The sequence below is a fragment of the Salvia hispanica genome, chromosome 1 (assembly GCF_023119035.1).
Source record: "Salvia hispanica cultivar TCC Black 2014 chromosome 1, UniMelb_Shisp_WGS_1.0, whole genome shotgun sequence".
NCBI classification, from domain to species: Eukaryota; Viridiplantae; Streptophyta; class Magnoliopsida; order Lamiales; family Lamiaceae; genus Salvia; species Salvia hispanica.
Genome location: NC_062965.1, coordinates 5224664 through 5252631, shown reverse-complemented (window position 1 = coordinate 5252631; position 27968 = coordinate 5224664). Strand labels below are relative to the sequence as shown.

At 32.2% G+C, this 27968-nt stretch overlaps 3 protein-coding genes and 1 non-coding gene across 4 annotated transcripts; all 4 read right to left on the bottom strand.

Annotated features, from left to right (window-relative positions):
- Nucleotides 1–1963: 1963 nt before the first annotated feature.
- Nucleotides 1964–2037, bottom strand: TRNAI-AAU. Its single transcript has one exon. It is a non-coding gene; the product is annotated as a tRNA-Ile (tRNA).
- A 5956-nt stretch (nt 2038–7993) lies between these two features.
- LOC125185500 lies at nt 7994–10776 on the bottom strand. The gene is made up of 3 exons (XM_048082038.1): nt 10135–10776; nt 9909–10064; nt 7994–8283 (listed from the first exon to the last, which is right to left on the bottom strand). Exons 1-3 carry the CDS (start codon nt 10774–10776, stop codon nt 8167–8169), a joined length of 915 nt encoding a protein of 304 aa, XP_047937995.1. The 3' UTR covers nt 7994–8166.
- A 333-nt stretch (nt 10777–11109) lies between these two features.
- Nucleotides 11110–15661, bottom strand: LOC125201343 (phragmoplastin DRP1E-like). The gene is made up of 15 exons (XM_048099414.1): nt 15281–15661; nt 14991–15054; nt 14755–14862; nt 14398–14499; nt 14242–14292; nt 14095–14156; nt 13696–13786; nt 13533–13597; nt 12877–13071; nt 12673–12792; nt 12526–12596; nt 12189–12414; nt 12035–12085; nt 11496–11954; nt 11110–11405 (listed from the first exon to the last, which is right to left on the bottom strand). The coding sequence occupies exons 1-15, from the start codon at nt 15419–15421 to the stop codon at nt 11277–11279; spliced, it is 1935 nt and encodes a 644-aa protein (XP_047955371.1). The 5' UTR covers nt 15422–15661; the 3' UTR covers nt 11110–11276.
- Nucleotides 15662–22280: 6619 nt separating this feature from the next.
- On the bottom strand, nt 22281–24223 carry LOC125202181 (probable 2-oxoglutarate-dependent dioxygenase AOP1). Its single transcript, XM_048100542.1, has 3 exons — nt 23759–24223; nt 23041–23371; nt 22281–22825 (listed from the first exon to the last, which is right to left on the bottom strand). The coding sequence occupies exons 1-3, from the start codon at nt 24133–24135 to the stop codon at nt 22571–22573; spliced, it is 963 nt and encodes a 320-aa protein (XP_047956499.1). The 5' UTR covers nt 24136–24223; the 3' UTR covers nt 22281–22570.
- Nucleotides 24224–27968: the final 3745 nt, after the last annotated feature.

Here is a 27968-nt window from a genome sequence, read left to right as displayed (position 1 = left end):
TGAGATAGGTAATACATACTGTTATTACGCAGGGAAATGTTGAATCTTTTTTATGGAGATGGTTCATGAAGGTCAGTGTTCAACTTTCTCCCAAAGTAGTTATCCTGTTTCTAGAATATCAACTTTGAAAATATACAATATAGGTAACAAATTGTTAGTTTTGGATCTTAATTTTGCTTTTCCAATATGGTCCTTCAAAAAATTCTAAGTTTGTAAATTTTAGGTGTTACATTTACAATATTATTTTGTCCCTTGTAATTATAATATAGTACTTATATTTTCATCAGTTAAACAAGGATACAAATGGAAAAAAATGTTTGGGACCAATTTAAAGTTACAATAACGATAAGTTTAGGGTACTACAACTTTAAGTTAATGACTCACTCATGTTCAAAGTAGCTCAAATTTAGGGGAAAAAAGTTGAAAAAAAAATTCGGGAAAAAGTTGATGGCGACAATTTTGAAGACGTATCACTAAAATTGGGAGTAATTAGGAAAAAAATGGGAAATAAAAAGGGAAAAACTGGCAAAAATAAGAGCACCGAAAATAAGGGGGAAAGGAAAAAAACGAACTCAGAAAGAACATGGAAAATAGGAAGAAATGGAAGAACATGGAAAATATTTGGGGTTTAGAAAAAACGAGGAATAAAGGAAAACTTGGGAAATAAAAATAGGAAAAATAGGAAGGATATGTTCTAGAAATATTCGTATTCAAAGAAATATTACACGCCTACTGTCCCATAGGTATTTTTTTGGCATGTAGACTAATGAAGTACTCAATGTTTAATGACTCACGGGAATGATAATAAAATTGAAGAGATGATAAAATAGATAAAATAAATAAGTATTATAAAAATGAATAATATAGAAGAGGATATAAGAGAAATTAAGTATAATTGGGTTTTGCTAAAGAAAATGAGTACGGCATGATACAACTCTAATAAATACTAATATGGGAGCATTTGGACTAATAAACATTTGGGCTATTTTTCTTAAGGAGAAAGAGGCCCAATACAAAGTAAATCCAACTTGGTAATTTTTAAGTACAATTACTAGTTAATTAATTCAATTTTGAATTTGGTAACAACCTAAGCCAAACTTAAACCCGGCATGCTAAGAAAATCTGAATCTGAACAAAAATCGACCCTACATTCAAATTTGAACACGACTAATACATTAAACAAATTTGTTAGCGACACAATCCTAATTTTGATTACACAACACAATAAGATATACGATGCAGACACAAACTCAATAACACATTATACGAAATGATCTGAGTGTTACAAAAGATATATGACCTGGCGATGTAGTGGTAACCATGGTTGTGAAGACCATGAATGAATGCAACATATAAAAGTAAGTAAATGAAAATACAATCATAACTTAATAAAGTTAATACCGTAACAAAAAGGAATACATTAATTATATACTCTATTAATTATGAAAGGATTACTCTAATAATTCGTAATTATCATGTTAGCACTTAGCACCGTACTGTTCCAATAAAAACACAAAACAAATTGATTTGACACTACATCAATTTTTAAACATGGAAAATAATAGTACATGGAAAATTTATGCATGGAAAATTTTCAAACCTAATTTGAACGTTCCAAATAATCAAATTTGGACAGTGAAATCAAAATAAAACTATACTCATAATTTTACTTGGTTTACGCTGATACGCAAATTGATACTAGTATTTTTTTTCACATTCATGTATTAACCAAATAAAACAATATGGGTCTATTTCGTATTATTAAGGAAAGATATAATTTAATTGATTTAATTATCTATGTACTTAATATGTACAATTTCATATGGAATTGAAAATAGTAACTTGTACATGACATTTCAATATTTTTGCTTGAACAGAAAAGACAACCAAAAAATGTGAAAAAGATAAATAAAGAATATAAAAATGACAAAATGGAAATTTTGAAAAGCAAAATAGAAAAAATTGGCCCATGCAGGTTTCGAACCTGCGACCTTCGCGTTATTAGCACGACGCTCTAACCAACTGAGTTAATAGGCCTTTCTGATTAATTTATATTAATTTAAACATAAAATTAATTGGAAACCATACATATTATCCAGCTATTTTTATGAGAAAGTGAAATTCTGTACAGCTCATTTGATTCTTTAACAACGGATGCATTTTTATCTTTATTTATATCAAATTTTAGATCATGGTTTCATTTCTTAATCATGCTTTGTGCTCGACTATTGGTTAAGGCAAATTGTTTTCGTTTAAGACATCAACCATTAGCAATTAACAATTTATTTTCTGTACTCACACAAATAACAATTTATAGTCACATTTTTTATTTGTCTATGTGTAGTCTTTCGTACACACCTTATTGTAATTTGAAATTGACATATATGCGGATAGAGGAGTGTTATATTGCTAATTTAATACTTAATTGCTAAATATAATTAAGTAATAATCATTAGATATTCAAATCAAGGGCTTCGATCATCGCTGGAATGTCAATACGATAAAAAAACGTCAATAAGGGTATCAAGGTTTATTTATATTGTAACTAACTTTAAAAATTATCTCATAACTTTAAAAACGCATATAACTTTCTTGATTTAAATAATTTTTTCGCACAACATATATCAAATTAAAGATAATGTCATAAGGATTCTCACGAGATCTCACTTGCATATGTTCTGATGACAAAATTTGAAAAAACAAATCAAAAAATTTCAATTTTTTCGTACAACAACAAATATCAAGATAGTATATAAAATATATCAGTATAATACATGTAGAGTGACATTCTTAAAGCAATATGTTGACATTCTCAAAGCATTGTGTTGATATTTCAAAATACTATATTGACATTTTCATCCAAAACCCTAATTTAGTAGTTTTTTTTATCTTTTTCAATTTAATTAATAAAAACGAAAATTACACGTAGCAAATTTTAGACCACTAAATTTTAAAAATTCTATGATCTTATATTAGTTGTAGTTAGCAAGTTACACGTGGCAAACTTTGGTTTATAGCCGTCTAATTGGTATACAATCGATATACTATATGTTTTTTTTAGTAAGGATTTCAATCAGGTCCATCCGTTCAGATTCAGCTAATTGTTGTCGTGCTATTTAGGTATAAGCCATTTGGTCTATAATTTATTCGGTAATAAATTTTCAGCCATAATCATAAACTTTCGGGTTTTGGGATAAACCATTAGGCCAATTAGGCCTAAGGGATGTGATCAATTGATATCTCATCCCTTAATTGCTAACTACAACTAATTTAAAGTCATAGTATTTTAGAGATCTAATGGTCTATAAATTGTCATGTGTAATTTCGTTTTTCATTTTTTAATATTAAAAAGATAATTACAACTATCAATTTATGGTTTAAGAATACAATATCAATATAGTGTATTAAATATATCAACATGAAGACATGGCAATGTCAACACAATTTTATATTAACATTGTACAAGCACTATATTAACATATTATGTAAGGTGTATTGACATAAAGCTGCTTTACGAAATTTATGAATATTCACGAAAATTTTATCAAATTTTAACATTGAAACATATGCATGTAGGATCTCGTTCGAATCATTATAAAATTATATTTAATTTGATATAAGTTGTGCACAAAAATAGATAGTTAAATGCATTTAAAGTTTTGAGATATTTTTTAAAAGTTAGTTATAACTAATTTGTTGTTAATTGACATTAGTACCCTAATTGACATTTTTTATGCATGATATTGATACATGAGATTGAATGATCTTAGCCCTTGATTTGAATATCTAATCTCTATCATATAATTGCAGTTAGTAATTTAAGAGTGAGTTAGCAATATAACACATCCCTCAGACTCAATATCTTTACATTTTTAACAAACTACTCCCTCCGTCCCACAAAAGATGTCACACTTTCCTTTTTAGTTTGTCCCACAAAAGATGTCACATTTTCCTTTTCGGAAAAAGTTCTCTCTCACATGAATATAAAATTTATATTTTCTCTCTCCATTTAACACACAAAATAAAACCTCCTAAAATCACGTGTCGTCCCACAAGTGTGACATCTTTTGTGGGACGAAGGGAGTATATATTTTTATTGATAATTTTATATTTATATATAAAGGAATTGTGACGGCCCAATCATTTTCAAAGCTTTTATAACTTAGAAAACATACGACGGGTGTTCAACACGAAAATTTTATTATAATTTCTTACGAGCTGCGGTAATTTTTATAGAAAATCAGTGACAAAAATCAAGACGGGACCATCTCCAACCATACACCAAAACTCTTTTTTGGTGTAGACAATTCTCCAACCCGAGGGGACGGCCAATCCTCCGGTGGCCACCGGAGTCGTCGTGCTACTGCAATACTTCAGTTGGAAGGGAAAGGATTCACACTTTCGGAGGATTGCTACTTCAAAGTATTTTCTTTGGTTTTTCTGGATCACTGGAATCCTCTCTTCCGGCAACGCCTACTTCTTCTTCCCATGTGGGTGAGCCCCATACTGGTAACTGGTAAGTTCTTAACTCTATTCTAATTTAAGACAACCAAATCTATTAGTACTATAGTTATTTTGTAACATATCTAATTAAGTTATATTTTAGGATTGCGGCAATTGGTGGGTCATTGTTCGTGATTTTAGCCGGACTCGGCTCGTGAAAGAAGAAGAGTAAGTTCCTACGGGTGATGCCGAGACATCTGTTCGATATCCTTTGTGTGTACATTTCGGTGAATTTAACTATGTTGCTAGCCATAAACCATTGAGTTGTATAATGAGCATTTTGTTGGGTTTTGGGTCATTGGATACAGTTTTTTTGTGATAACTATGCTCGTGCAGCCGCCTATTGACTATGGAATCTTACAACTCTTCGTTTCCATTTCCATTGCCACTGGCCTTTGTTTATTATAAACTGCAGTATACATAGTGGTATTGGTCATGCTTTGCTTTGTCAATTATTTCTCTTTTCAAGCGTATCACTTGGTGAACTACTTCAATGATGCTTACCTTCATGATGTTGCTGAGGGTAGAGAGCAGTAGGGGGCCAGTGGAAATCTTTGACATTTGTTGTTTTTAGTTTCTAGTTAGAAGTTGTACTTTTCATATTTTCAGTTTTGATTAGTAGTTGAGATGTTTACTGGAAGTGAATGGTTGTTTGAATTCAAGTTGGATGTTTATTTAGTTAAACTTGTTGTGTTTTATGTCATCAACGCTTATAATTGGTCACTTTTCAAAGAATTGCATGAACTATAATAAATCGGATCTCATTAAATTCTTAACAAAATTAATACAAATAGAAAGTAATTGTACACCATTATCCTGCTCAAGAGAAACAATCAAATGTATCACATAAATAACACGATTAACCACACATTACATTGAATTATTAGAATTGTACACCATTATCCCGCTCAAGAGAAATAATCAAATGTATCACATAAATAACACTGGATATCCCTATACCGATGATCTTCATCTCTCAGTTGTATAAATTAAGGTTGACGATAACCTAATTGCAGATGGATGGTTATACAAAAGCACAGTAGGTCGGGCACTACAATATACTATTATTACATGTTCTAAAATCAATTTTTGTGTCAACAAAGTCAATTCATGGCTTCACCACTTGATACTTACTCCAAAGCGGTCAAACAATATACTCCTTCCGTCCACGAATAGGAGTCACATTTCTATTTGGCACGAGTTTTAAGAAATGTTAAGAAAAGTGGGTGAAAGAAAGTAGTGGAATAGGGGTCCTACTTGTATATATTAGTTTTAAATGATATGTGAGTGGAATGAGTTAGTGGAATGTGAGGGTCTCTTTACCATTTATGGTAATTATGAACCGGGACTCCTATACGTGGACGGACCAAAATGAAAAAACGAGACTCCTATTCGTAGACAGAGGGAGTACTAAAATACTTGACATGCACTGTTGATCATGACATTCACATTCAATACTTGAATAACACAATGGTGGCGTTTTGTGATTCGGATTGGGCCTTGAACCTTGATGATTGGAGATCAATTACACGAGCGACGAAAGCAGAATGGACGTAAATGCATGCATAACTTGTTGCGAACACGAGAAAAACACTAAAACACTTGGATCTACTTTGACTCAAGTGAAATCGAAACAAACAACTAGACCTAAAGTAAGAAAAGTGAAAAGAAACTTCATTACTCAAACTTCACCAAAGAACTAGTTATATATTGGCTCAGTCCTGTGTCTCATAGCATTCACATATTCTATCATTTTTTAGAGCTAAAAGAGTGTTTTATGCAACATTCTAGAGCTAAAAGAATATTCGCTCCGTCCATAAAAAATAGTCTCATTTATGGACGGCATGAATTTTAATGAGAAATTATTACAATAAGAGAGAAAAAGAAAAAGTGGATAAAGTAAGAGAGATATATAGAAAAAGTGGATAAAGTATGAGAGAAAAACTTTTCATTTTTAGAAATGAGACTATTTTTTTATAGACATCCCAAAATGAGAAAATGAAACTATTTTTCATGCATGAAGGGAGTATATTTTTGGATGATAAAATGTTGGGTGCATCAAGGGGAATATACTACTCCCTCCGTCCTAACTAAGTTGAGTCAAAACTTTTGGGACGGAGATTAAGAAATTGTGTTGAAATTAAGTTGAGTCAAAAAACGCCAACTACTACTCCCTCCGTCCGCGAATAAGAGTTCTGGTCCATAATTACTACTCCCTCCGTCCCGGCTAAGATGACACATTGCTTAGCCGGCACGGGATTTTAGGAGTTATTGGTTAAAGTGTTTAATTGGAGAGAGAGAAGGTGAATGTAAGTATTAAAGTAGAGAGATAAAGGAAAATGAATATTTTAATAGGAGTGAGAAAAAGTGGTTGAGTGTATTAATTGGAGAGAGAAAGTTACCAAAGGAAATGTGTCATCTTAGTTGGGACAAGCTAAAAAGGAAAACGTGTCATCTTAAGCGTGACGAAGGAAGTATATATAGTAAATGACTCAAATTCTACTAACTCATCTTAGTCACATACTTACTTAAAACTAATATATAAAAGTGAGACCGATATTCCACCACTTTTCTTCTACTCACTTTTCTAAACATTTTTTAAATTCCGTGCCAGAAATAACAGGACTACTATTCGCGGGCGGAGGAACTTTTCTATACATTTTTTTAAATTTCGTGTCAGGAAATAAATAGGACTACTATCGCAGACGGAGTGAGTAGTTAGAAACGTGAGTTTCCAAAATTTCAAAAAAGACACAATTATTTCAAGTGCTTAATCGCAGTATGATGCTCTTCTCGGTTGATGTCAAATTAGGGCGATTGATTGACAATTTTGTATGTACATGAAGTAAATGTATTGTCATTGGAATTAAAAATTTACAAACTTAATTTAATTTTGTAATTGAAAGTAAAGATATTTTGAACAATAAATATCTAGATTTCTGTACTCCTATTTCAAATTTGATTTCAGAAAATTAAAATCTATAAAAATTAGAATATGAAAGAAAATAGTAGAAAATTATATAAAGAGAAAAAATGAAAAGAAGTTCGTTGAAATTTAAAAGAACTCCCTGCATATGTATAGTGTAGTCATTTTGTAAATGTGACTAAAAACACGATGATCATCATTCTAGCTTCAATTACAGAATTTTAAATTTTAATTTGAAATAAAATTTCTTTAATTTAACGATCCAACAAATATTTGTTTATTTATCTTGGTATTTTATAATTTTTTATAAATGTCACTTTACTATAATAATATAATTGTTTATAATATCATTAGAAAATTATACTATAATATAATAATTTAGTTGGGAGGTGATTGATAAACTATTTAAAAAGATATATGGATGGATTAGAGTAATGTTGAGAATATGAAAGAGAGGTTAATTAATTAATTAAAAAGTTGTTGGTTGGATGTTCGACTGAGTAACATGGTGAAAAAACAAAGTAACATATCTCGACGACAGGTAGTTTCAAAATCAAAACTCAATAAATGAAAGTAGTCCACGCTTAATAGAAAAAAAAACATAGAACTTAGAGTAGAAAAAAAACACAAATAGATCTCACGAAATAATTTCGTTAGATTTATTAATGAAATCTAAGTGAGGAATAATCATACCAATCCTCCTTCATTTGCGAACACTGCAATAATAGTATTTTTGTTTATGAATCAGGCACAATTTTGGGTACCCTGTTGAGCTTGCTCCTAATAACTTCGATAATTTGACATACTGTGTTCCATGTTGTCACGAATGGACGCTGTAAATCTTCTAAATACACCTATATTGGCCAACAGAGAATAATTAATACATAATACTATAAAAAATTAAGACGTAAATTATCAATTTGTCCTATTGTATTATATAAAAATGCCCGCCCAATGATATTTGGGCATTTTTTGGTTTTTATATGGTAGAGTAGAACATTGTTGAATAGTAGGACAAAACTAAGATGGAAAAGTAGAGTATATCATACCAAAAATACTAGTAATACTATGAAGAAATATTAATATATATATTCATTTGGTATAGATTTTATGTGATAATGCATTTTACATTACATTACTTCCTTTGTCCATTAATAGAAGTCATATTTGAATTTAATACAAATTTTAAGATATAAATAAAGAAAAGTAAGTGAAAAATGTAGCAGAATATGTGACCCATTTTTATATATTTAATTATATAATAAATGTGTATGGAATGAGTTAGTGAACATGAGTCTATCTACCATATACAGTTAAAGTTTACGAAAACTCTTAGTTGCGGACGAACTAAAATACTAGAGTACTAGTAAATTGGGACTCCTAATTGCTGACGAATAGTACTTACTAGATGTCGTTAACACATATTAAACTACCATTCCTCTGAAATTAGATACTCCCTATGTCCTAACTAAGTTGAGTCAAAATTGTTAGAGTGCTGAAATTAAAAAAATAGTGTTGACTAGATTAAATGAAAATAAAAGATAGAAAAAAAAAGTAGGAGAGATAAAAGAGAATATAATAGGTAATGGAATAAAGTAAAAAGTGATTAGATATTTTGATTTTTTTTTTAGAAAAGGGACTTCTAAAAAAGAAACATGATTGAACTTAATTAGAAAGGGGGAAGTAATATTAATTATAACTATAATAAGATGATGATAATAATAATAATAATAATAATAATAATAATAATAATAATAATAATAATAATAATAATAATAATAATAATAATAATAATAATAATAAATAATAATAATAATAATAATAATAATAATAATAATAATAATAATAATAATAATATTTGGTATGAAATGAAAATTCTACATACACAATAATATACTCCATCTGTTCCTAAAAAATAAACTAATTTTACTATTTTGGGTCATCCCAAAATTAGACGAAGTCTAATATAGAAATTTTCAACAAATAATAATCTTACACATTATTTATAATGTGGACCCAATAATCCTTCCACTACCTTTTCCATCTCTATCTTCTCTTTTAATATTACATTACCAATTGTACATTAAAACTTATGCCATTTACAAAGTTATCTATTTTTTGAGACGAGAGAGTACGATTTTATATGTCAGTACTCCCTCGCCCCTCATTAATATGTTTCGGTTGACTTAACATGAATTTTAAGAAATATAGGAAAATGGGTAGAAAAAGTTAGTGGAACGTTGATCATACAATTACACTAATAAAAAGTGAGTAGTGTGAATTAGTAGAGTGTAGAGTTCATTACCAAAAATTATAAAAAAATAAAGGTATCAATTAATTAGGGATGAACAAAAAATTATGCTAGTGTCAATTAACGAGGAGTATTGTAGTAGTATAAAATATTAGAAACATAATATTTCTTCCCACTTGAAACAAAATGGATAATATTGGCAAAGATTAACTAGTATGAAACTATTACCCCTGAATCGCTGGTGACGAAGCCTGGCAATTCGCAGCGCATAGCAACTCTCCATATCCTCGTCCTATACGAATTGGGATCACGAGTGTTGGATCTACAGATATCTTCTGCATCAGAATGATGATGCTTCTTGTTATATATAAACCATAATAGAGCCTGCATGCACAATTATAAAGTTTAGCTTCAATTGAAAATAATGTAAAATTGATATGATTGCAAAATATACATCAAATATATCCGGTTCAATATCCGTAACAACAATGTCGGCGTCTGGTTCGTGCGAGGATGAATTTGGTAGGAGAGCGGGGCATCGCTCTTCAATTATAGACTGCTCTGCAAAGAATCGTTTATCGTCTACTTTGAAAAACAGGAAACGATCAATTGGCGGGTGGTTGGTGTTGGTATTGGTATTGATGAAAACCCCAATTGTTGCCTCAATCTTGAAAGCATTTTCTCCTGTTATGAGTTCACTTTCCAAACGGTATCTCGACAATTGAATACTGGGAGAGGTGTGTCCAGCTTGGACACTAAATACACGCCTAAATATTCCTCTTTTTTTGAATGAACAACTCTGGGCAGATGCAAAGCTTATAAGTGGATCCACAGTCTTGAAACTAAGAACCAGCTCAGCTGTTTGTGTAGTTTCAATAGCGAATGAAACAGCCCAAGCAATATAGGCACGCTGTGTAGCTCCACCAGGGTAGAATTTGATCTTGAATTTATGACCATTCGGCCCATCGAATGCCGGGCTTACGAGAGCCACCCCGGGCCCTAGCTCCCTATACTTCTTATAATCTTGCAGTAGCCATGTGTAACTTACCTTTTCCATTGTTTTCCCACTATACACCTCCCCCTTTGCCTCCCCCATTATTACTAAAACTCACCAAAAAATAAAAAACAATCTACTTTGCTCTACCAGCTTCTGCTTTTTAAAAGCGACTCCCATGATCAATTATTTCGCAACCAACTCATTGGTAGATTGGAATTCTGTTTCCGTTTTTAGGGCTTTGCAGTTCTCATTATTTGTTGGAATGCTTATCTATCTTTCTGTTTAAGTCATTATTAGTTTATTTTTGTTTTTCTTTAACAACCTATGCAGTTATATTTCCGTTTTGGAAGGCAGATTTAGTTCAGATAGTTTTCCGATATAATTTAGTGCTATAATTTTAATGAATCTGATTTGTTGGAGTTTGGACAAAACTGTACGCAAACATAGGCTTTAACTAAGCACAACAAAATAATACAAGAATATAGATGAATAAACATTACAACGCCGAAGGTTTCCTGATCTTAAATAAACAATCGATATTCTCCTATCAAATAGTTATTGTGTGAAGTATATTAACATACAAAATCATCTTGTCAAATTCATCTCGCCCATGATACAGAATCGACCTCATCCCTCGCCTTCTTGTAAAGTTCAAGCCTTTTCGCCATCTGCTGCCTCTTCTCCATCAAGGTCGGATCTTCATCGAGTAAGTCACCAAGTTGCTTGCCCTGCAACACGGGCCAAAACAGCATCGTAAAATGGGAAATTTGGAGGGAGATGTTCATATATGTCAGATGGAAAATGAATAATAGTTTTACCTCTCTTTTCCCAATCTGTGTGTAGAAGTAGCTGAGTAAATTCTGTTTTGCTTCCTTGACTTGACAATGGACGGCAGCCTTCGGTATTGTGTTCTTCAGATTCTCAGATACCATATTCACGTAAGATAATACATTTGATCCTATCCTCCTGAAATGCCCATCCCCATAACGATCAATGGTCACTGCTTCAGCAGCTGAGCTGTTGCGTGGATTTTCCCGTGGATCGTCCCTAGGATTTCCCCGTGGATCGTCCCTTGGATTTCCGCGTGGATTCCCACCCGGGTTGGTTGCTCTTTCGATTTCTTGTGGAAGTCTTCGGAAAAACTCAACTGTGAGGTATGAAGCCTCCATATCAACCAATCTAATGGCTGTTTTCTTGCCTTCTGCACGAAACCGTTCCAGAGCTTCATTGGTTGCCGCTGCTATAGTTGATTGCAGACTTGGGAATCGTCTCAATTCCTGCTCCATTGAGGATGTTTTAGTACCAGCATAATAAACCATGAAACAGTTTCACGTATCGACTCATGTCAGAAGGTTACCTGACACTCTCCAATCGACTTCCTCACGAGTTCCTTCAAGACAAAGTGAACCTGAAAAACAGCTTTCAGGATCATTGATGCTGAAATGGAGCATTCACATCTAGCTAGTACTACCGGGTAAAGTAATATTGCATCTAATTTAAAAGGTACTTACAGCATCAACAGTTGCTTCAGCAGGCCCCCTGAAATAATTCAGTGAGCCCTCAATAAGTCGTCTATAACCTTGCTCAGGAGCAATCAAGTGTGGCTGATAACCGTCAGCTTCTGAAACAATTCTTTTAACGTTCTGCAGAGAGAGATGTCGATCAAATGGAAGCTTTTTTAAAGCAGCTGGTAGCTGATTGTCAAAAACACCATAAATCCGATCCCCCCCTGGCCGGCTGAAATAATCAACGTCAACTTATTAGAATCTTCAACAACTTCAAAGGCATCCGATTCAGAAGCTTACATGGATAACAAGTACTATATGATGAAATTAGGGAGAATCTTACCCTCCGTCAAGATGCTCCTTGAATATCTTATCAAAAGCTCGACAAAGTTCTAAGATGGTGTACAGTTGAGCCTGAAACACATCAGTTGCTCAAAAAGTTAAAATCAATAATCAGTGTGGGAACGAAAGAGCCCGAGAAAGTACTCACCCCACCATCAACTGCAACAGGCCTGCCAAGCCGATCCAGCTCAGATTCGAGCTCATCAATACTCTTGTTTATTAAGGAAATAATGCTTGGAATTCTTGCCCTAATTACAGTTTCCAAGTGCTGAAATAGAAAAAATCAACCATATTGGATCCACTCAAGCAATGCCAGTACCGAGATCAATTACAATTCATAAATAAACTGTACCCCGGATAGAAGTTTGGCAAGATACTCAGAGCCCATTCTACTCGCCAAGTGTGAATAGTCAGGACTTGTAGCAAAGTACTCACGCTCGTTTCTCCTAGCAGCCATCATATCAACATGCTTATTAATATCTGCTTGTGAACGATTGACTATACCAACCCAGGGATGTTGTAAGCGATAAGATCTGCCTTCCAGAACCTATTTAGGTAATGCATAACTAAAAGTGTTAGTTAAAACACTCTTGTGTTCTTTATATTTATAAGTAGCGAAACCAAAAATACCAGGGAACAGTGAGAAGAAGAGGAAGTATAATCAGATATAGTGATGAAACAAAGCAGAATGATACAAGAAAGTAGCTAACCAATGACCATATAATATGTACACAAGCTAAAAATGTGAAGGTCAAGGCATATATCACTGAAACAGAATTTCCAATTCTAAATTAGTTAAACTTTCGTTCGCCTTGATGAAAATGAATATTATTATCATGTCAGATTTTTAAATGAAAAAATCACTGCTGATCCATATCCTTATTCTTCATTTCCAAAAGGATAGTGCCTCAAACAGATGAGCAAATACTTCAACGGTATCCACTAATCCAACATTATTCTGAGTAACGAGTTTTCTTGAGAGACTGAGAGAATGTAGGCTTAGTTTACCTCTAGTGCATTAGTTCCTTTGTCCATCAGATCCAGCTTTGTCAGCACCCCAAATGTCCGTTCTCCTGCATACCATTGCATGAGTTGTTAGGCATACCTAGTTATATATACAAACAATTGAACCTTTACACTCTTGATTTATAAAATGAGAAGCAAAACTCACCCGAAGGATCTACGTCCCTCGAAAGCTTAATAGCATCAGAAGTTGCAATATCCTGATTAGCTGGAGAAATTGCAAGTATGATGCAATTGGGCTGTCAAAAAATGAAGGAAATTATCCATCATGAATGAAAAGAAAAGCAAAAGAAGTAGATGAATGCAACAGAAAAATCTACTATGAATATAACCAAAATGGACTTCAGTAAAACAGTTATTCAGTCAAGAAGTTGACAATGTTTAATCAAGCCTTTGTGGTTATGGACTAACTTTGAGACATCAATACTATTTAATTTTTACTATAAGTACTTCTACGTTTACATGTGCAGTCGGGTTCATTTATAAGGGTAGCAGGGCAAGCATGTTAGGAAAATATGTACAAAGTTCAAGGTATTATTATCATTACCTTCTCAACATAGGAGCGAACCATATTTTCAATGTCCTCGACCACACTGTCTGGTTGTCCCTCTGCAAGATAAAAGTTTCCATTGGACAAATTCCCCATGAATGGAAGATTGTACTGAAAGTATAAAGAGGGAATTTATGCACTTACCAACAGCAACTTTTGTCAAACCAGGAAGATCAATCAGGGTTAAGTTAACAACTGCAAGAAATACTCAAAAAGCATCAGTGGGTAGAAAACTTATTACACTAGAAGCAAATCTGGTAGTTAAAGATTTAACACTACTTCAGCTCAAGGAAACAATACCATCGGGTGAATAGATGCTTAGATGAATAGGAATAGGAGAAATCTGTTTTGTTTTCCCGGTCACTCTATCAGTTTCATCTTGAATCTCCTTGCGAACCAAGGCTGCAACATAAACAGTTTGCCAATCATGAGAAGCAAAGAGAGGAAATGTATCAGAAACCACCATACCATTACTGATCACAAATGACCCTAAAACGTTAACTATACCAATCAATTGTTATTTCCCTCCAAAATATCGATTTACTCACCTTTTCCTATAATGGAAATCGATAAACTAAGAAGTAGCAATTTCTAAAGAGTAAATAAATATGCAGAATCAAGTTTCCTTAACAATAATGCATGAAATGTTGCACATACAGTAATCAGTGAAACGCTTCTGCTGCAAATGCCCAAACTCTGCATATTCCTCCTGTCCTTCTTCAATATGCTGCAGTTGCAACACCAGAGGTCGCCGCGTAACGATGCCTAAACTCATCAAATCCGAAAAGGACGCATCAGATATCGAGGGCTAATAACCGAATCAACACCAATACTAGCACAAAAACATTCAATTCTTCCTCAACAATCGAAATTACATAAATTGAATAACCAACCAGAGCCTCGAGGAAGAAAATCCCGTCCTACGATGCTCTCCAACACTGATGACTTCCCCGAACTCTGTCAATTTCATAAATTCTCCATTAAAAAAAATGAAAAAACGGTAATCCTAGGGCTAAAATCAACAAATTCCTTGTGCTAAACAAAAGGTAAGATTCCCCTCGTGATCAGCGTTGATATGCTCGTTTCCCCAATAAACTAAGCTCTCATCTCTTCTAGTGTGAATCGTAACGAAAAAACGTAACATATTCTCCAGAAAATCAAAACGCGTATGTAATTAGCTAACCTGGCCACCAACGACGGCGACGGAGGGGAGAGCGTCCCACAGAGAAGAGAAAGCCTGCTGATCGCCGCCGTAGTCTCCTAGAGAAGTGCAGGCCCGCTGTATTCTGTTCACCAGCCCAATCAAACTCTCCATCGTCGCCATCACAACGTTAAAATTTCAACTCTTCCTCCTCCAAAAGAAAGGCGGCAGCAGCAGCAGCAAAGTTGAAGGCGCGATTACCGTTTCACTCCAAACACAAAGAGGAAATTTCAAGGTTGAATAATCAACGAAACTTGGAACATAAGGAAACAGAAATAAGATGGAGAAACAATTTGGAAGAAAAGAGGAAAAAGAATTCAGCGAAAGACGATAGGATGGACCGGGAATTTTCAAACTTTAGGCGTGTGGCGATAGTAATATTGCGAGGGTCTGTGCTAACCTACGCCCTTGTGTTAATTCAGTTAGGAAAATTGGCAATTTTCTATACTTTATTTAATTATTCGTTACTCCTGTCATTTAAAATTAAAAATTAAAGTTCACCGTCGGAGATGTGGGTGGCGGTGGGCGGCGGCATCTGGGACATGTTAAAGGCATACTGACGAAATATTACTTACTTCATTAATTTGAAAAAAAAATGGATGTATAAAAGATGAAACAATGTAGATTTGTTTAGGTTGTAAAGTCAAACAATGTATTAGGTGTGTTTGAGTTGGAAGACTAACAACTATGAACAAGTAGTAATGCATTTCACTTCTTACATCATGTTCATCGGTTTCTAGAGGTCGATCGCCACCTCATTTCCGTTTTAAAAAAAAAATTGAAGGAAGTGGTCCTTCTCTCTTCCAGACCTTGGTCTCTTTCACACTCACCGCCAATCATCCGGTCTCCCTCCATTCATCCAATGAGATTGTGCCAAATGACATAATCTCATTGATCGACATTTTTTTTCTTTTAAAACTTATATATCTTAAATCTATTATATTAAATTATTATGAAAATTTTACCAAAATTTATAATTTTCATCCTCTATAAATAGAAACCAAATTTGCTATAGTTTACGTACAAAAAAATATCATTTTTTCTCCTCCTATAATTCTTTTTTTTCATACAATTTCATATTCTTTTAATTTCTTTTGTTGGAGGAGGATTAGAATAATAAATATTTCATATAATAATATTATATTATAAAAACAAAATCCTACTATATAATGATGTAGTTAGGTGGTCATTAATAAAACATAAAAACTGGTACGGTTGAGTTGGATGAATATTGATGATATGAATTATGAAAGATGATATGATGAAGATAAAAATTAATTAAATATTGAAAAAGTTGATAGTTTAGTTGGATTGAGTGATCGGTGATAAACATATACTAGATTCATGTTCATATGTTATGACTTATGATAAACATATACTCCTATAGGGTCATGATAATCTATAAACCCTCTAAGATACAAACTATACAAACTCTAATCCTACCCACTACTTATATTTAATCTACGGTTAAATATCATTGGGCTCATGAAATGTCAATATATCCTATAAATCACTCAACAAAGGGTAATTTGGAGACTAATTTAAAACGCTGAAATCACTAAATTCGGTAGGATTATGAGATCCTGTTAATTCCGCCGTTTGACTTCTCACTCCTCTATTCAATTCCCATCTCTCTTCTTTCACCCATTCTCGTCTCTCTCTTCTCACTAATCACGATAACTCTTCTCTTCTCTCTGAAATCAATCGACGTTGACATTCTCGTCGCCGTGAAGCTTATCATTTGTTGCTGACATTGTGATTCCCGGTTGATTTTATGTTGCTGACATTATGAATTGTAGACCTTCTCGGTGATTTTGAGTTGCTGACATTTGGGTATTAAAGGTTGATTTTGTGATGCTGACATTATGAATTGTCTATGAGTTTTCGCTGACATTAACAAGCAAGGAACTCTGTTATGAATTTTTTTTTTCTTATCTTTGTGAATCATTGTAGCACACGACCTTATTTAGTTGGTAGTGGATTATTTTGTTTGTGTAAATTTTTGTTTTGTTCGTTTTCTTGAGAAATCCACACCGTTCTATTAGTTGGTGCTTATTGATATTGCTTATTGAAAAATCTACACCGTTTTGTAAATCTTTGTTTTGTTCGTTTTATTGACATTGCTTGTTGAGATTGCTTATTGACATTGCTTATTGAGAAATCCACACCGTTTTATTGAAAAATCCACACCGTTCTGTAAATCTTTATTTAACTTGGTCTACATTTGCTTAACTTGGTCTACATTTGCTGATGTTGTTCGTTTTATTGACATTGATTATTGACATTTTGATAGTAATGGCATTACAATGACATCTGCTAGAACGACGTCTACGTTTGGTAGAACTACCCTCTTCGTCGACATTCCACTTTTCACCTTGCTTGCTGCACACAATGGTCTACCAGGTTTTGATACCATTTGCGTATTTGTGTCCAAATCTTCGAGTATCAAAACGACAGTCGTTGGCATATGCTTCATAAAAGGAAATTCCTTCGTCTAATGTTTCAAACACCTGACCAACATAGGTTTCAGCTCGGGTCTGCAATCTGGAATAACTGCAGTTGTATACACAAATGTCATCGAAGAATGTCATCACCGAATTTCAGCTGCCGAATGGGCAGAATATCATCTCAAACTATAACAGATAAAGCACATTGCTGGCAGATTATGTACAGAGCATCAGAACAAGCATAAAAAATTAGATAATACTGAACAAAATCTACATTTCTAAAACAGATTCATCAAACATTTCGAAATATAACCTAATGCTCATGTCTTCTACTCTACCTACACTGAAACACGAAATGTCATCGAAGAATGTCATCACGGAATGTCAGCGGCCGAAATGAGAATATCATCATAAACAACATTGCTAACAGATTAATTACAGAGCATCAGAACAAGCATAAAAAATTAGATAATATTGAACAAATTCTACATTTCGAAAACAGATCAATCAACCATTTCGAAATATAACCTAATGCTCATGTCTTCATCTCTACCTACTCCAAAAGACGGAATGTCATCGAAGAATATCATGACGGAATGTCAGCGGCCGAATTGGCAGAATATCATCGCAAACTATATCAGATAAAACACATTGCTGGCAGATTTAATTACAGAGCATCAGAACAAGCATAATAAATTAGATATAATTGAACAAAATCTACATTTCGAAAACAGATCCATCAACCATTTCGAAATATAACCTAATGTTCATGCCTTCAACTCTACCTACTATGTCTTCTCCGGTCAAGCACAACAACTTCTACACTAAATATTTAACAATTTTTTCACCAAAAAAACGACAGCAAACTCATCACAGGGACATCAACCATTTCGAAATATAACCTACTCCTCAACCTCATCCATCAACAAACGTAAAAACATCGAACATAATCGTCATTGGTTTCAACATTATGTTACACCTATTATTCTAATTAGCAAGAAAAATACCTTAAGCTTCGTAAGCCATTTCCATTTCAACACAAATGTGTACGTTGACCTTACGCCGGAGAAGATTTGAGATATGAATTTCAACAGGAGATTGAACTTGATATCGCAATGTTGAATAATTAAGATGTGTTATTTTTTATGGCTGAATGAGTAATGTAATCTCTTTCCAAAAAATGATATTTACGTCAACTGGATAGTGGAGATAAATTAGGGCCTTATTATTGACTAATCACGCCCCTAGAATCGGTTACAGACAATTCTGGTTATGATTATACCAGATTGGAGTGAAATGAGGATGTATGTTACTGACAACAAAAAAAGATTTCCATATACACCCCGCTGACATAAATTGTACTACCCGGTGACATCGAATTTGTAACCTCTTAACAGCCGTAGATTAGTTACAATGATGGTGTATGATTAAAATTTGTAGTTTGTATTATAAATAGGAGTTTGTATTTGGTCACACCTCTGCTACTATATTCATGTTCATATGTTATAACTTATAAGTTCATAATCAACAAAGAGTAAGAAACGTATATTTTGTTGATCTTGTTATCATTCTACTCAAAAATAAAATGGGCCACGATATTTGACTATCCAAGTCGTAGTTCTAATGAAATGATTTAGACTGATTCCTTATTAAATAGTAAAAGGATAATTAACAAACACAAAGGAGTAAGATATATGGGTGGTCTTGTCACATTAAATAAAGTAGTACTATATGGTTGTGTTTGGCCAAGTGATGCTAAATAAAGCAATTAAATGTGATACAAAATAACAAGAATGCTCGGTAAAATTTATGAAATATTTTTCTTGTAGGAGTATTTTATTGCGTGGCACATGTTTTTTTGTGTGTAATGAATATGGTTAGCCAGATTCATTTGGAGGGATTAGTTATATTTAAAGTGAAGCAGCTAAATTTAAATTGAAGAGCCCCCACCTCCAAGGCTCCAAGTAATAGAGTAGCTTTCTAATTTCTTCCTACAAATAATACTACGACTTTTGTGACTCAATAACTCCTAGTTTTAAGTTTTTAATAAATATTAGATGAAAAAATCAAATACTATAAATAAGTAAGAATAAAGTATCATTAAATAAATCAATAATTATATATATACGTGAATTTCTATCCAAATGACAACAGAATTAATGTCGTTTGGTCCGACTAATATAAATAAGTACTACATTATATATGTAGGTTTCAGTGACAGCAGGGGGACCTCGTATTATAATTATAGTATTACGGCTACTATTTAATTACTAATAGTATTTAATTAAAATCATGTTGTTTTTTTAGGGAAGTTTTCAAGTGCTCATTGGTAAGATCGTCACATGAAAAGGCTAGCTATTATCATCTAAATGTCCTATTCTTTTATGATAATCAATCAAATTGCAATTCATATTTTCGGATCGGATCGTATTACTCTTTTTTTTAAAATTCGCATTTTCAATTTGATTTGAATTATTTTTATTAATATAAATCTGGAAATCCAAATTAAAATTAATACTCCATTAAACATTATATTTATATAAGTATATATTTTTATTCAAATAGTAGTATATTTTTTATCTACATACTATGTTTCAGAGTTTTGGATTTTTTGTTTTATGGATATTTCGACTTGGTTCGGACTTCAAAATTCAGATTGAGTTACAAAATTTTAATTTTTAAATTTGAATGTCCTTTAAAATCCATGCCGGATCAAAACTCCCCTTATATTGATGGATGAAATGAGTAAGTAAATATTAATCCTAGTATATGTTTTCTAAGGTGTGAATAGATGATAAATATGTAGAGTCTTGCATTCATACTTTATTTGGGATCTTACCACAAATTTAAATGATTTTGCATTTGATCTCAATGAAGATTTATATTTGGAGGATCCCAAGATTTACATTTTATGTATAGACCAAATGTGTTCAATCCCACATGCTTTAATTAATGTACGAATTATAAATTGCACATCTTCATATTTGATCTTAAAAGAATCATCGTCGAATTACATTATACTGTATGTAATTTTTTCCCGGAGAAAGATGCAGTAGAAATTGAAACCTTAAGAGTTAAGACATCACTTTAACAAAATATAAGTAATAGTACTACATGTGTACATAATGCTGGTATTATCTAGAATCTAGATGGTTGGTTGATGACTTGTGGAAGAATTTGAAGTTCTAGAAGCAAGCCATTATATTCAATATGCTTCATTTGACAGATTGACTCATTGATTATTTTAATATTCATATATTAAATCTGTATATTGGACATTATTCATTTTGCCCTTTGTCTTCGAAGCTCCCTCCGTCGTGTAAATTGTTGCTCTTTTGTTCTTTTTTCGCTTCTTTCCTTCGCCCGACAAATTTCTTCTCTTATTTCCTCGGCCTGACGATTTTCTCTACACAATCTGACTTAAAACATGTGTTAAACCCAGGAAATCGTTGAATTTATCCCCATAACCAATGCATGAAATTGGCTTTATCAGTAATCAACGTTTGCATCGCATGGGCATAAATCAGGTGACTCGTTCTATCAAAGTAATAACTGTGCTAGGTTATTGTAGTTACGGTTCGATCTAACCTAATCCAATCCTATACAAGCTCAAATATGACCCACAACAACTAACTCTACACTACTACTACTACTACTATTTTAATTATTTGTCCTTTAATTTTAATCTTTTTTAAATTATATTCACTCAAATTATTTATATATTTTTTAAAATCTCTTTGCAATTGATTTTTTTAAAAATAATTATAGGAAGATAAATTTGAATATACATATTTAATGTTCCATATAAATAGTCCACTTTTATATTTGGTGACTTTTTTACTAATGAAGTGGAGTTTATTCTCCACTAGTACTCCAATCACTATCTCTCTCAATTTCTCTCATATTTTACCGATTTTGCATCAACCCATATCATACCAAAAGTGTCTATTTTTATGGGACGAAGGGAGTAATATTTAACGTGATTCATAAATCATCTAATAAATATATATATATATGATTATAGGAAAATTAGAAAATTATAGGAATATATATGATTTAATTCTCAAATAGCGGTGTTGTGATTCCACGGATTGTGACATCAATATTGGAACATTACAATTTGTGATTTAATTATTTCATGATTAACTGGTGTCATGTTTATTACGTTTCTAATTTCATTTAATTAATTTATTGTCTCATATATATCTAGGTTAAAAAATATCTTTATCCATGTATCCATATATATGGGTGTGAATTGTGATACTAGTTTAAAAGTAAAAATAGAGTTATATATATATAGGAGAGGTTTTTCAAATTAATTGTGATTCTTTTAAAAATAAATGAAATATTAAAATATGAAGTATTTTATTTTTACAAAATATCAAATAGTACTAAATAATGTTAAAAATAATTTTTTAGAGGATAGAAAGTTGGAGAGTAAGAGGATGTATTTCAACATTATGAATAAATACAATTCCAAATATATACTATCTATCTAATATGTGGTTCGAATCTTCTTTCATGATCCGAGAAAGAACCAACAAAGAAAACCCAGAAACGAGCTTATCTATCACATTTATTTATTTTTTATTTATTTATTTTAAAAAAAAATTAACTCCAATATGAAGGAGGAAATTACAACTGAGGTAAAGAGGGCTCGAACTCGGAACCTCATACATTGATGTCTAAGCTCCTTGCCGCTAGGACAAAGACTCTGGACTATCACATTTATTTGAAGCATAAGAAGCTTCTATTATTATAGCAATAGATTAGGAAGAAATTAAACTCCCAAACAATCAGGCATACAAGCTGATAATCATGAAATTTAGACTCCACAATATTCCTTAAGAGGATTCGGCGAAGCCCGACTATGATCAGCTTCTGTGTAGATAAAATTAAGGAACTTATGGTAATCAAAAGGCTTGTAGAGCAAAGGGTGATCTTCATCCACCAACTCTTCTGGAGTCTTAATCACGCACCCTTCTTTCGGAACCGAAAACAATCCGATAGAGTACCGAGCTTCATCCCCGCTCATCACCACCCTGTGGACTGGAGCATGTACTCGCCCGTTTGTCCATGCCTGTAAATTACGCGTATCGGTGAAGTAAATTACGAGATTCATTACAAATGAAAAGGCCAAAAAAATTATGAAAAAAAATCATGAATGTCTCAACAGTAGATGGCTCGTATTTTAATGAGAAATTAGTCATATGAAGGAAATACATGTTTTGAGTACGTTGTAAGAAAATAGAAAAATAAGATTATTTTTTGTAAACGAGGATATTAGTAACATACATGGAAAGAGATCCCGACTATGACAATGAATGAATCGAGTGATGTTGGATCTGCAGGGATCCAAGTTTTGCCATCTTTGGTAAGAATCTGCAAACCGTTAACATGATTAAGCTGATGCAATGTGGTGATGGTGTTCTTGTCTGCATGGGAAAAAAGTCCTTGCACTGGGTGAGGCGTTCGAGGCGCCTCGTACTTCTGGAAACGACAGAGGTAATCCGTGGAGTTGATGTGTTCGTCTATATATTTTTCCAGTCCAAGACTCTCCACCACCATCCGCCTCACAATCTTGTCCAGTTCAGACAGTTTCTCGTAATATAATTGTATATCTTTGCTGTTACAATAGTAAAATCAAGAAGAAAATAATCTGTCTTAATGCACAATATTTTTAGTCAAAATTTAATGTTAGATGAAAACTTAGAGTACAATGCACCACAATTGATGTTTGCAAATAAACACAAATAATATTCAACAAAAATTAATGTGAAAATGAAACTATGTAAAGCACTAGTACATAAGTATCATAAGAGAAACTATTATATGAATATGAATAGTCAATTCATCAAAAGTTACATAAGTATCGTACGAGAAACTATTATATGAATCTGAATAGTCGATTCATCAAAAGTTAGCAACATTAACCTTTTTAGTAGATCGACATGTATTAAAAATGGTCATTAAGATGGTAATATTATTAAATTAAACAAAAAAGGGATTAAACCTGAAAGTGGGATTGCCTTGATCAGGCCACATGAGGTTGGTGAAGGTGTCGACTGCGTGAGACGAGAGGGCGCCATTGATGCCCGTACTTTCCACAAGTCGACCGTAATCATTTTTGCCAACATAGCCATCGTAAGATTTGGGTGAATTTTTGTTGAGTAGTTTGATGGCTAAAGGGAGATCGAAAAGTTGTCGAATCCCATCATCAAGTGATTTCCTCAACTCAAGAGGAATAATGTTATTGAATGTAGCTTCAAAACACCCATATTCTTGAAGGGCTTCTCGAACTTGGATTTTGGTTGATTCCCACTTTGGAAAATCATTTTCTCCTAGGTTGCTCAGATCAATCAAAGGGAGCTTCATGTTTACACAACTCATTTTTATGAACAAAAACCTAGGTAGCTCTCTTCTTGTATGGAAACTCAATGATCTTGGTTCTGGTTATGGTATAATTTCCATTTTATAGACTTGTATTTTTCATATAGGAGTATTTTATTGCGTGGCACATGTGTATTTTTTTATTTTTATTTTTTGTGTAATGAATTTGGTTAGCCGGATTCATTTAGAGGGAATAGTTATATTTAAAGTGAATCAGCTAAATTTAAATTGTAGAGCCCCCACCTCCAAGGCTCCAAGTAATAGAGTGGCTTTCTAATTTCTAGCTATGTTGCCCATTCCTACAAATAATACTACGACTTTTGTGACTCAATAACTCCTAGTTTTAAGTTTTGAATAAATATTAGATGAAAAAAATCAAATGCTATAATTTAAAAAAAGAAGTGGTTGATTTGCATAAATAAGAATAAAGTATCATTAAATAAATCAATAATTATATATATACATGAATTTCTATCCAAATGACAACAGAATTAATGTCGTTTGGTCCGACTAATATAAATAAGTACATTATATATGTAGGTTTCAGTGACAGCAGGGGGACCTCGTATTATAATTATAGTATTACGGCTACTATTTAATTACTAACAGTATTTAATTAAAATCATGTTGTTTTTTTAGGGAAGTTTTCAAGTGCTCATTGGTAAGATCGTCACATGAAAAGGCTAGCTATTATCATCCAAATGTCCTATTCTTTTATGATAATCAATCAAATTGCAATTCATATTTTCGGATCGGATCGTATTACTCTTTTTTTTTTAAAAAAATTCGCATTTTCAATTTGATTTGAATTATTTTTATTAATATAAATCTGGAAATCCAAATTAAAATTAATACTCCATTAAACATTATATTTATATAAGTATATATTTTTATTCAAATAGTAGTATATTTTTTATCTACATATTATGTTTCAGAGTTTTGGATTTTTTGTTTTATGGATATTTCGACTTGGTTCGGACTTCAAAATTCAGATTGAGTTACAAAATTTTGATTTTTAAATTTGAATGTCCTTTAAGATCCATGCCGGATCAAAACTCTCCTTATATTGATGGATGAAATGAGTAAGTAAATATTACTCCTAGTATATGTTTTCTAAGGTGTGAATAGATGACAAATATGTAGAGTCTTGCATTCATACTTTATTTGGGATCTTACCACAAATTTAAATGATTTTGCATTTGATCTCAATGAAGATTTATATTTGGAGGATCCCAAGATTTACATTTTATGTATAGACCAAATGTGTTCAATCCCACATGCTTTAATTAATGTACGAATTATAAATTGCACATCTTCATATTTGATCTTAAAAGAATCATCGTCGAATTACATTATACTATATGTAATTTTTCCCCGGAGAAAGATGTTGTAGAAATTGAAACCTTAAGAGTTAAGACATCACTTTAACAAAATATAAGTAATAGTACTACATGTGTACATAATGTTGGTATTATCTAGAATCTAGATGGTTGGTTGATGACTTGTGGAAGAATTTGAAGTTCTAGAAGCAAGCCATTATATTCAATATGCTTCATTTGACAGTTTGACTTATTGATTATTTTATTACATATATTAAATCTGTATATTGGACATTCTTTATTTTGTCCTTTGCTTCGAAGCTCCCTCCATCTTGTAAATTGTTGCTCTTTTGTTTCTTTTTCGCTTCTTTCCTTTGCCAGACAAATTTCTTCTCTTATTTCCTCGGTCTGACGATTTTCTCTACACAACCTAACTTAAAACATGTGTTAGGCCCAGAATATCGTTGAATTTACCCTCATAATCAATGCAAGAAATTGGCTTTATCAGTAATCAACGTTTGTATCGCATGAGCATAAGCCAGGTGACTCGTTCTATCAAAGTAATAACTGTGCTAGAGTATTATAGTTACGGATCGAACTAACCTAATCCAATCCTATACAAGCTCAAATATGACCCACAACAACTAACTCTACACTACTACTACTACTATTTCATTATTTGTACTTTAATTTTAATCTTTTTTAAATTATATTCACTCAAATATTTATATATTTTTCAAAATCTCTTTGCAATTGATTTTTTTTAAATAGTTATAGGAAGATAAATTTGAATATACATATTTAATGTTCCATCTATCTCATATAAATAGTCCACTTTTATATTTGGTGACTTTATTACTAATGAAGTGAAGTTTATTCTCCACTAGTACTCCAATCACTCTCTCTCTCTCTCAATTTCTCTCATATTTTACCGATTTTGCATCAACCCATATCATACCAAAAGTGTCTATTTTTATGGGACGAAGGGAGTAATATTTAACGTGATTCATAAATCATCTAATAAATATATATATGATTATAGGAAAATTAGAAAATTATAGGAATATATATGATTTAATTCGCAAATAAAACAATTTTTAATTTGGAGTACTACAATTTAATTAAAAATCATTCAAAAATACATTTATAAAAAATTGATAAAACAATAATTTAATATAGATTACCAAAACTAGCTTGGGTTAGATTGAGTCTAAATATAGAAAGAAAATGCATCCCACTCTAGCCTACTTTAGTCATGGGCCTGAGTCTAGAATGGTCTAGGCATGCGCCGCCAATTGATAACTACTAAAATGATGTAATGTGATGGTTGACATTTTGTTTTCATTAAAGTAAGATATTGATCAAATTTCAATAGCAGTTCTTAATTTTATTTTATTTTTGATGAAACGAATAATACTTAAGCCAGGCAAGCAAAGCGAAACAACACTCACAAACGAATATTTACATGTTGTAAATGGTTTTTTACTTTTGTTTATAATTTAGTGAGCAGAAAGTAACTCCTGGATGAATTTTGTCTATGTAATTAAATATAGAACTATTGAATTGTGATCAATGACGAACTAATTTTAAAGACCGAATTAAAGACTAAATTAGGGTCATTAGATACACCTAATTGAATTTATTTTTTGATGAGATTCGCCGATGTATAAATTTTTTCGGTGTTCATTACAAACCAATTTTACTTCATTATTGTAGATTTATTACAGTATGTTTTTTTTATGAGATTCGTTGATGTGTAAATTTTTTCGGTGTTCATTACAAACCCATTTTACTTCATTGTTGTAGATTTTATTCCGCTACGTAGTACCTTGAAACTACAGTATGTTTTTACTTACTTCTAGTAGATTTTGAAATAATTCAACACATGCTTCATTCGAATTCATTGAACTGGATTTTTACTTCTAGTAGTTTCAAATAAGTCTTGGGGCATTCATACTTAACTTTGGGCTGGACTATACTAGTTTTGAGTTGGGGTGAAGTTTTTATTAAGTTTGAGCCTGCAGATTGAATAATAAACTTGGTCGGGATTAAATCTTGGAAAATTGATTTTTTATCATATAAATCAAGTTTAAAATTAGGTTTAATTGTGTAATATCAGGTTTTAATCCTGTAATATTGGGTTCAGGTCGTTCCCGTGTCGTGTCAACCCATATTATATCGTATTTTTAACGGATTCGGGTCGTATTCAGATTTGAAGGTAGCAGGTCGAGTTAGAGAAGATATCAAAAGATGTACATAAGGTAAGGAAATTCTACCCATCCAAAAAACATTTCTCTATCTGTCACCAAATTCAAGGATCTAATTGGTAGCAGGTCGAGTTAGAGAAGATATTCAAGGATCTACTCCTCCAGAAAACATTTATCTATCATTACTACTAGACAGAAATACAACTATAAACTTAATTCCATTGGTTTATTAATTTTATAGTTTTCTTCATTATCATATTTATATCAAGCTATAGAAACATCTATAATTTGAATGGTGGTGCCATTG